The sequence below is a fragment of the Scylla paramamosain genome, chromosome 7 (assembly GCF_035594125.1).
Source record: "Scylla paramamosain isolate STU-SP2022 chromosome 7, ASM3559412v1, whole genome shotgun sequence".
Classification (NCBI taxonomy): Eukaryota; Metazoa; Arthropoda; class Malacostraca; order Decapoda; family Portunidae; genus Scylla; species Scylla paramamosain.
In genome coordinates, this window is record NC_087157.1 from 6,740,001 (window position 1) to 6,752,046 (window position 12,046).

At 32.7% G+C, this 12,046-nt stretch overlaps 1 protein-coding gene across 1 annotated transcript in view; it reads right to left on the reverse strand.

The window, feature by feature from the left end:
• The window catches only part of LOC135101960 (potassium channel subfamily T member 2-like), a 523,352-nt gene that overhangs the window by 260,211 nt on the left and 251,095 nt on the right, over positions 1–12,046 (reverse strand). The window contains 1 exon segment of the mRNA XM_064006426.1: positions 4,703–4,792. Coding sequence (XP_063862496.1) covers positions 4,703–4,792 — 90 coding nt within the window.

Genomic DNA, 12,046 nt, shown 5'->3' on the forward strand with positions numbered 1-12,046 from the left:
TCACTCTTATTTTCAGTTTTAAGCCTAGAATGATACAAAGTTGTTTTCAGCCCAAAATGAGATGATTAAAAAAGATATTTCTAAATGCAAAAGTTTTGTGTTTATTAGAAAATACATGTGAAGGCTCAACAAACACACAATTGATTATGATGTCATCAAAAACAGTGTTCAACTGATGAGATTTGATGTTACTATACTTTTTACCTTTATAATATTCTTACTATTATATAATTATCATATTAATTCATCAACTTTTAAATAAGGACAGATAAATGTTTGGTATCTGATGCCATGACACTTGGTGATGGTTAAGCTTCAGTTAGACTTCCATAATTGCATTTCTTAAATTATTTTGATATGGTTATACTTAAATTATAATATATTGTACTATGTTAAAGTTTATATTATCATAATATAATAGTTCAAAGAATGCACACCCACACATACACACTGAAATACATCCATGAAACAAGAAGTGAATGCTTCTGTAAAGGATGTAGTTGTCAGGAGATGCCATGGGGCAAAACCTTCTGACAATTGTGACAGCATTTTGTTTAGCTGACTGTGGTTACAGTGGTGTTACACTCCCCCCAAAAATTGTGAAGAGAAAATATCGTATCATTAGTCAAAAACGTATTAATGAATGTCTTAGCTCGGCACAATCTTAATTAAACATGCTTTAAGATTTTAGATTTCTGGATGCTCAACTATATATATATATATATATATATATATATATATATATATATATATATATATATATATATATATATATATATATATATATATATATATATATATATATATATATATATATATATATATAATATATCCTTTTGAATAGACAAAGTTGAAAGCAATGACACCTTCATTATTATTTAATTTACATATGGTTGTTTCTGTGTCTTAGACAGCATGTGAAAGTGTATGTCTATACAGCAGATGAGGCTCCAAGGAGCTTCCCAGATGATGTATAAGTATTGGTAAAATTTAATTCTTCTTCAAGAAATATCATTTGACTGAAAGATGTTAGTTGCATATAGCATCAGATTGTATTACCAGCGTTTATGGAAGGATTAGTGGGTGAGGAAAGGGCACTGATTGGTCAGTACAACAAGCTCTGAGCTGTCAGCCAGTACTTGAAATGTAAGGTGTTGATTTGTGAGTCTTGACAATGCCATATACAGAAACAAATTAGAATTCCTAATTTAAGGGAGCAAATTTTAGTTCTTTTTAAGTGGTGTTGATGACTTCGATAGTGGCATTCATCTTCTAAAGGTTTCAATGGAATTAACTGCATTTGATCTTGAATTTAAAGGTGTCAAAGAGAACGCCATATATATATATATATATATATATATATATATATATATATATATATATATATATATATATATATATATATATATATATATATATATATATATATATATATATATATATATATATATATATATATATATATATATATATATATATATATATATATACTTTTTTTTCATAAGCACATATGCAGCTATACTGGCATCAATTCAATTTCTTTGATCACAATTATCTGGCTGCTTTGATTTATCTATTTATTTTATATTTATTTTATTATTTTTGATGATGCAGCTTTAAAAAGACCCTCTTTGTTAGAGACTTTAGCTACTATGGTTGCTTGGAGTTCATATGGTATCATAACCTTGTCTGAATTTTATTTTTCTACTTTGTGTATGTTGTTGAGGAGGATTTCAAGTTCAAGTCTTTTGCAGTGCTTCTGCCATTTGGACATTTAGTGGCCAATCAATGCCAACAGGCCTGTGGCCCTGAGCTTGCTGCATGGACTACTCAGCACAAATATCTCACTTATTGACCCTTCCAAAAGCATTTCCTGGCACTCAAGTGGACTTTTTTTTACAAATTTTTATTAACCATTACCAGCAGCATTCTTACATAAAAGTAAATATATAAATAAAAATACAAGCTGTTGCTATGCTCAGCAAGCATCACTCAATCTGAAAATGTTCCTTGAAGAAGGACAAAACATTACCAATACTTCTACATCTTTTTGGAAAGCTCCTCGAAGCCTTACTTGCTGTAAAAAGAGAAGAAGAGATAGGAAAAAAAATACACATAAACAGCACTAGAGTGTGTGGTTGCTTTCAGCAACATCTATTTAAAAAAAATTGGCTTCTAGGCATATATATATATATATATATATATATATATATATATATATATATATATATATATATATATATATATATATATATATATATATATATATTATTTAATATAATATATATATATATATATATATATATATATATATATATATATATATATATATATATATATATATATATATATATATATATATATATATATATATATATATATATATATATATATATATATATATATATATATATATATATATATTACTATGGAGATCCACAGGACCTTCAGAGTGATACATTAAAATAATTTGCTGATCAAAATCACTGTGGTTGTGGATTGTGTCAAGCAAACTTGGGCTCTGTCCCGCTATGGATCTGAACAGTACAGCAGCAGACAGTTGCCTCTGAAAGCCCAAACTCAAGTACTGCAGTTCCTGGTTATGATGGTAAGTGCTCTGGTTTATTAGGGATTATATGATGCAATGAGCCTGTGCAGAATTAAGCATTTTTCTTTTCAACTTGACCCCCCCCTAAAGTGATAAAAAAAAAAAGGTAAAGCTATTTTTTTTTTTTTTCATGTTTCTGTTGCCATGAAAATATATGAGGGGAGGATATAGTCTGCACAGCCTTATTTATTATGTCATGAATAATCAAATAAAGGAAAGATAATTATATGAGGCTGGATGAGATGGTGAGAGAAGGCTTGAGGCATAACATGTAACCAAAGTAATTTTCAATCCATACATAGCATTATAAAACATATGCACTACATGGTGGTAAAAAAAAATATGCATGATAATAGTCATGAAATGCAAGTGTACCATGACTATACATCAGTTAGACTGGTGAATGATTCCAAAAGGCTAGTTGTATTATGCTATTTATGAAGCTGTAAAACTCCCTCTTTTTATTTCATTGCTGACAATGTGAAAAACTGTGCAGCAGATCCCGATTACAGCTATAATGTGGGTGGGCTGTGGGAGCACAAGCCTGTGGGTTGAATAGACTACAGAGTGAGTTGCTGCCACTGCAAAAGTAGCATAACACAATTTGATCATTGGAATCACTCACTGGTCAAGCTGGCATGATACACTTGTATTTAATATAAAATACAAGTGTGTGAGTGATACCAAAAAGATAATTGTATTATGCTACTTATACAGCTGCATAACTTCCTATTTCTGTTCAGTTGCTGAGAATGTGAAAGACTGTGCAGCAGATCCTGATTACAGCTAAAATGTGGGTGGGTTGTGGGAACACAAGCCTGTGGGCTACATGGTCTACATGGTGGGCTGCTGCTGGAGAAGCGCTATGCCACCACTAACGGTCGGTTCCCTGGAAGGATGCTGCCGAACACTGCACGCTAGTATCCCTCACGCCAGTGTCCCAGGCTTGGTCCTTCCCAGGACTTGGTAAGATATTAGCAATATCTCCTTGCTTCACTTGTTGACAAGTGACTCTGATCATTTAAAGTGATGATGAGTCTCATATTATTTGAAGCCTTACCAAAGTCCCAAGAACTCAGCTATAGTATGATCCTACACAAGCTATCTATGTAATTATAGGCTGCAAACTTGTCATTACCTCTGGGTTGAGACTCGTAAATGGAACATTTGAAAAGGCTTCTGCAGATTTCCATAATGCAGGAAACACGGAACATAACTGAAAGTAAAGACCCAACAAATAATAAGAGTGGAATGTGGCCCAGGCTTGGAGCGTGAGGTCACCCTGGGAACAGTATCACCTGCCCCACGCCCCTCCCTATTCCCGGGCCTTACCTTTACATGAAGCTATGTGTGGCTAGATACTACTGGATAACCTGAGTAAACATAAACACAGCTCTTAAAGTTAGAGATTTCATAGAGACAGATCAAAGAAGAGAGATCTGTATCCACAAAGCAGTCAGGCTGTAGAAGCAAGAAAGACAGCATGCTAAGTAAAGAATTAAATAGGGTACCATTTTTCCTTGTTTTGGCTTAATTCCCTTTTCAAAGGAAGCAACTCTCCAGCATTGGTCACAGGTTTCAGCCCAGAGTTCTTTCTTTCCTTATTATACAATACACATATGCTCTTACTATTGCTTTAACTGTAAGGAATTGTGGTGGGACAGTGCTGAGAAATTAGGCAGTGCAGAACAACAATTTATCTACATATAGTCTATGGCATGTGAGGCTTTATGTGAGCCCCTAAATTGATAATGTGTGCCAGTTTTGTAAGACATTACCAGAGAAACAAGAACACAGGAGCAACAAAACAGGCACCTGCTGATGCTATTAAGTGCACATTAGCATCATTACTCCAGCACAAAAGAAAAAAAAAAGAAAATATAAATAAATAAATAAATATATAAAAAAATAAATAAATAAAACAGAGCTCATCTGGAAGCCCTAACACCAGGCTAGAGATGCCTTTGAAAATGTGCCTGGCAAGTGTTGACATAGATATTTCTTACATAGCTATAAGAAATGTTTAAAAATTTTCTTTGAAATTGCTATACACTGGGCTTTTAGATGGCTCTTTCCACATTGACTATAACTTACCATTGAGCTTTTGTTGCTCTGGCATAGGAAACAAGAGGTGGTGTCGTACAAGTGAGAATAGGAATGGCCAATGCCCGAGGCGTCTCCATCCTGGGTTGGTGAGAGGGGGAAGCTGTGAACCATGTGGTGAGGTGTGCTGGAGGTAGCTCTTACACACATCACACTTACACCACCAACCCTACTCACTATTCTAGTAACTAACTTTCTTGTGCTTCCTACAAATTTAAGATTACAAACTAATGCATCATTAAATTTTATGTGCCTACTATAATTTTATGTACATACTTCCAGGATATTGTTAATTACTTTTCGTTTTTGTGTTATCTTGATCCCATCTGCTTTTTTCTGCAGGATTTCATATAATTACTCCATTTGAGTAAGGATCAAGAATATGTCATATGTCCATTATTGTAATTAGAATTATTGTGGTTGCTGCTGTACACTAATTATCTTTTACACTGTGAGCAAAGTTGAGTTGACCTGTATCTTGTAAACATTTGGATTGTATCTAGAAACCACTTCTTATACATAGACCACCACAATATTATGTGAGAGTTTTCCATATTTTTCTTTAAGCTTTATACATTTGGATTGTATCTAGAGACCACTTCTTATATATAGACCACCACAATATTATTTGGAAAGTTTTCCATATTTTTCTTTCAGCTTTATATATATATATATATATATATATATATATATATATATATATATATATATATATATATATATATATATATATATATATATATATATATATATATATATATATATATATATATATATATATATATACACACCTAAGAATGTAATTAATCTATTACCTTCACTTCATGTGTCAGTTCACAATAATATGTTTATTCTTGATGTATTCTTTTTCAATTATTATGAGAACTTCTACACTGGCCACAAAAAATAATATTTATATTTACTGAAAAAAAAAAAAGCCTCCACACCAACTGCAGCAAAATCAGGCTAGAATAAGAGGGAGTGAGTGATGCATCCACTAAATGCTCACTTCCAGCTACTAGTTCCCATCTCCACCATATATCAATGAGCCATGTGTGGCTTTAAAGAAAGACATTGCAGGGAAATCCTGTTATTAATTCTATTAGAAATCTGTAGCAGCATATCTAAAGGTATCTGAGAAGTTACTTGTCTTGTTGAAGTAGCATTGTTACTACTTAGCACCATATACAAGAGGAATCAAGGCCTCAGTTTAATTTAGAAGACTACCTTGAAAAAAATAAATAAATAAATAAATTCTCAGGGTCCTGTCCTGCTATGAAAGCCTATATATTGAAGAATAGGCATTCAGATCTCCCCAAATATAGGGCAATCATGACTGTACTGCCAGATAACTGCCCCATCCAAATACACAGAATATAATGAAAACAAAGTGCTCACTAACACTGGTGACAAGATTGCTGCTTCAGTGCCAAACTGACTGCAAATAGTTTAGAAAGGAAGAGGCAACATGACAAAATACTTAATGTACGGAAATCTAAAGAAAAAGTTTACCTCTCTGGAAAAGTCTACTTCTGTGTTTCTAATTCAAAAGTCGATGTGAGTGATTGCAATGAAACTCACATCATATGATAGCACAAATCTTTCAGATTTATGTGTTGTAGGTTTCAATTCTGCTGGATGGAGCTGAGGGCTAACTTGCAAAAAAGTTAAAGTGCTTCATATACATTTCCTCAATAATTACTTAACTATTCTATTGACACTTGGTATGTCACTTAGCCTTCATACATACATATTGGAATTTATCAAATCAAGCACTTCATAGCAACTCACAAACTAGTAAACTGATCACGCTGAAATATGGCAAGCAATATGAGCCAGCAATGCTTATATGAATGACCAAGCAAAATCCAAATAGCTTTTGCACACAAGCAAATAAATAAGATAAAACTTTAAAAAGTGTGCTCAGTTTTCTGTAATTTTAGCATATTGAATTTTATCTCAGTGAGATAGGTGTACCATTAAGTGTAGAACTGAATTTTCTCTGATAATTATGCTCTACAGAATTGAACTTCATCTCTTGCAAAGTTTCCTGTTATAGTAAGTTGAGTTTAACATTATATTGGGTGTCTCTAAGCATCATGCTTTTAACAAGATCATCTTTTCACATTTCTTTTCATATCTATTGTTTTAAAGCACAGCATGATTTTAGTATGACTCTCAAGCTTTAAAATGAGACCACAATGAGTTTCCTATAATTGATAGTAAATTCACTACAAGTGGTATAATAAATAAAACTGCAGTCAATATTCAGGAATTATGAATGTGATCTCAGTGAGACTACACAAATACTATTAGACACAGAATTAAATGTACTATCAACTAATATATATAACAGACCACTGACTCAAGAAAAGTTTTTGGGTTATGGCAGGTTGAAGTTGGTAGATGTCCAGCAGGACACTGCTAGATACTCTTGGGGGTGTTCCACACTGGGTATTACCTAGTTATATTTACCTAGCTGTATTGTACGGGGTCCAAGCTAAAGCTCAGAAGCCCTGTCTCCATACCTGCAGTTATCCGATTTTCCTTTAAAATTGCTCACACTAACAGCTGTAACCACCTCCTCACTTAAACTATTCCAGAGATCAGTGTTCAATACAGGAAACTACATTTCTTGATGTCACTGAGACAGTTACTCTTCTTAATCTTTTTTGTATCTGCTCTCACACATCTTGTTCCCTCATCCATATACATCTCCAAAACTTGTCCATATCTTTTCCATACAGTTTATTAATTTGTACATTGTTATCATGTCTCCCCTTTCTCTTCTCTCTTCCAGTGTTATTAATCTCATTTTTTTTTCCAGTCACTCTTCATAAGCCTTTTCTTTCAATTCTGGCTCCATCTTTGTTGCTGTTCTCTATATTCTTTCTAATTTCTTTATATTCTTCTTCCTATGTGGAGACCATACAACTGCAACATACCCGAACTTGGGGCATATCATGGTTGTAATTATTTATCATATCCATGTCAATATAGGTAAAAGCCACTCTAATGTTACTTAACATCCTATATGTGGAGCCAAAAATCCCACTTATATGTTTCTCTGGTGACAGTGTGTCCTGAATAATCACCCCTAAATCTTTTTCCTTATTACTTTTCATTATTGTATCTTCACCCATTTTATAGTCCCATGTACTATAAAATGTACTCCCATTAATTTCATGTAACCCTTCATATGACACTCCACCTGTAGGTGCTACAAATTCTGCTTCCTTTTTAAATATGGATTTAAAGCTCTTGTTCATAATTTTGCTCATCTCCTCCTCATCTTCCTGTGTTCTTCTGCCTCTTTTCAACTAAACAATATTATATCTATGTTTCATTTTACTATTTATGTATCTATAGAAAAGTTTAGGTTCCTCTTTACATTTGTTCACCATATCCTTTTCAAGGTTCCTTTCTTCTTTTCTTATTTTAAGATATTTATTTCTTGCTTTCTTATATTCTTCTCTATTTCCTTCACTCCACTGCTTCTTCACCTTCTTCCATGTCTTGTCCTTGTTTTTTTTTGCTCTTTGCACATCAGGCATTATATTATCTATGCCTGTTCATTTTCACTTTGTACATTGGTACAAATTTAAACACTCCCTCATTGTACTTATCTAATAGTGCTCCATATTTTGTCTGTACATCCTTGTCTTTCAATAACTTATCCCACTTTATACTTCCACAAAATTTTTCAAGCTTGAACTTCAAAATTTGCCTTTGCATAGTTTGGTCTGCCATTTCCGTATTCTTCTTTCCAATCCTTTGCTTTTATCTGTTCTAATTTAACCTCTATTACAACATGATCACTTTTCCTAATGGGGGCAGATACTTCATATTTGGCCTGGATTCTGGCCTCCTGGTAAAACTAGGTCAAGCACTGAAGGCTGCTCTTCTCCTCTGCATCTTGTAGCTTCATCTACCCAGTGCTCCAAAGTATTTACCATTGCTAAGTAGATTATCTCTTCACTCCATAAATCTCCACCCTCCCCTAGTTCCAACTCCTCCCAATTTGCATTCTTGCAATTAAAGTCACCCATAAGCAGCACCTTATCTGTTTTTCTGATCATATTTTCCAGGTATTTCCATATCTCTTCATGCATCTTCTTATGCTCATTTGTCTTCCATGCATTTGTCTTGGGTGGTATATATGTGACAATAATCTTTCTCTTTTCCTTTTTGCCACCTTTAACTACATTGCCCAAAACTTCTGGCATCCCATCACCATATTCTGCTTCTTCAACAAAGATATCCTTCACTTGTTCATTGTCAGTAATTTTAGGTATATACAAGGCCAGGAGTGACACAATAAAGTGATCTGTCAAAATCTGTGTACCATATATTAATAGTAGAAAATGACACTCACTTATATAAAACCAATAAGGCCATAGAAAATAATGACACTCACTTATATAAAACCAATAAGGCCATAGAAAATAAGTTTATCTTTATATCACATGGCTAATCAACTGAAGTGGCAAGAGGTAATTATTGATTATTAATTTCAGATGAGGGGAGTAATCAAAGTTGAAGTACAGTATTTAAATAACTAGAAAAGAAAATAATAGATAATAAAACACAAATCAGCAACTAACAGAATATAGCTATGTCCAGCTCACTGGATGTTATCTTCTTTCTTTGTCCTAGATGGTATTGACCTTTTTGTGATATGGAGTGCTGATAAAGGTATAATTCATTTACTGAATTTTCTCCCATACCTAGTACTGGAAAATCTAAGAAAATAAACTAGTTAAACCAAAGGAATGAGGTCAGTGCTATGTGAAGAAAAAAATGAAGAAAGATTTCTGGAGTATAACTTTCTCCATGCTCTTAACTTGTAATTTGATATGAATAAAACAGAAACTGAAATAGAAATCCTTCAGTTTTGAGAAAAAAGTTGAGCTGGATGTAAAATGGTCAAGTATATTTATGAAATAAAAGATGAATGAAGAATTACTTTTGCATGACCAATAATGGAGAGAAAAAAAACTCACAATTACATACAGGCAGTATATATTCTAGACAGTTTCAGTGACCAATGACAGTGGTCACACAAACTGTCTGAAATATAATTTGTCTACCAGTTGAAATGAAGAAATGGAAAGAGGTGACTAACATAAGATCTTTGTAAAACACGGAGTGGTCAGAGGTGAGATGTGCATGTATATGAAAAAAAATGCAGCAACAACTCAGGGAAAAAAAAAATACAGCAACAACTCAGGGGAAAAAAATACAAAGTATTTATACTTTTTTAACTGACATCATTAAGATAAATGTCATAAAACTGTATCATACACAAAAAAGTAATATAATTTGCATGTCAGCAAGTAATCACATTAAATGTTTGTTGTGCAATGCTTTTGATAAATGATGCTTAATATCAAATCTTTCACCCTGCAGAATTATTACTTATGTAAACCTGTGGTAAATATTTCAAAATGTACATATATCACCATCACTGATTTAATTACTTTGGTAATTTATCATTACATATTGTGGATACCTTCTTGGTCTTTTAAGTGGAATTGCCTGAAGCCATGTGTAATTTAGATTTGCTGCCCACATTCACATCTCTTGTGCTTTCATAAATGTGACTGAAGATGATATGAAGAAATCAAAGGTAATACCTACTTGTATAAATATATATGTATCTTGATATTTAAATCATACTAATGAAAAATAAAAAAAATGCAATGGCAGTAACAGACATGAATAAGTAAACATGACCCTTGAGACAGGAAGCAAGGTAAGTAAGTGCAGGGGCAAAGGCTGTAGGAATATTGGATTTAAAGTTATTTTTATATCTAATTGTCTCATTTTTTTTTTTTATCTTATGATACATAATCTCACCCAATCTGTTAATCTGTTAATAAATATAATTCATAAGGTTGTTGTTTCTTGTTTCTACTAATGTATACTAACAATCTATTTAAGGGATCCATATTGTGGTATTTATCACTGCATACAATCCAAATTTTTACAAGAACAGCTTGCTCTAAATCTTTAATCAGTACCACATTATCTTCTTTCTACAGGTAGCCCTTACCTGTAAAATCTCTGCAGGAGTCCAAAATCTTATTATTTTAACAAATTACTTTATTGGTGATTGTAATTACTATTGGTGAGTTGCCCTTACCTGTTTGTATAGTAATATACCCTACTGCAAGAGATAGATTCAATGTTTGATCAACCTACATGTCAGAAAGGAAACTTTCCCACTCAATGTCTACTTAATTACGTAAGGTAAGCAAATAAAGAGATTAACTATACAAGGAAAAGATTAAGAAATAAATGTTAAATAAATGAGCATATTCAGCAACAAATTTCAAGCTATTTGTAACCTACATTTTTTCTAGAGGGTGTCTTTCTTTTCCAGGATTTCCTAAAGATGTAACAAAAGCATCTGTACAATGCATGCTTAGTAAGTAATATTTTCAGTGCTGAGCAGTTATAAACAACTTATTGTAATACATGTCATTTCAGTTTGATCACATCATTATTCAATATTTTCCTTGTTGTAAAAGGAAATTTTATAAAAAAAATCTAATGATAATGCTTTTAAGAATGCTGAAATAAATTACTGCAAATTAAACATAAAATTCTTCACTGTACAATAAATCATCAAAATATTGGGTTTCAGTGGTGTTATGCCATGATCTCTGGCCTGTAAAGACGATAACCATTTAAATATGAGAAAATCTATGATCACATATCATAAAACTGTTTAAAAGAGCCATCATCTAAGAAATCAACTTCTCCATGGAAAAGCATAAAATACAGGTATGCTTCAGTTCAAGAATGAGTTAGGTGTTTTAAAAAAAATGAAAAAGTACATAAATCTTTCCCATGATCTAGGTTATATGGAAAAGATAAACAGTGATGAAGAAAAGTAATCTGAGGATATGATTACAAAAGTGTCTTAGCTACTCTATGGTAAACTGTATTGGATGGAAGCTGCAAAATCCTGTGCTGTATAATAACACAGAGCTAGTTTTACACACACACACACACACACACACACACACACACACACACACACACATGATGTGATCAAAAAGCTTCAAGACTCTTTCTGCTGCAAATGTGTGATGCATGTCACAGTCATTTGGGTACATCAGGAGCAGGCAGTAGCTCTCATGGGTCAATGACATCTGACCATCATCATCAGGACTTGTATTACACTAATTTTTGTGATGGCATTTATTAAGACACATAATTTCATTATGAATCTCAAACTTGACCAATGACCACATATAAAACTCTACATCAAACCCTGGAAATCTGCAACTGAGATCCTTGAAATGATACAGCATGTCTATGGCAATG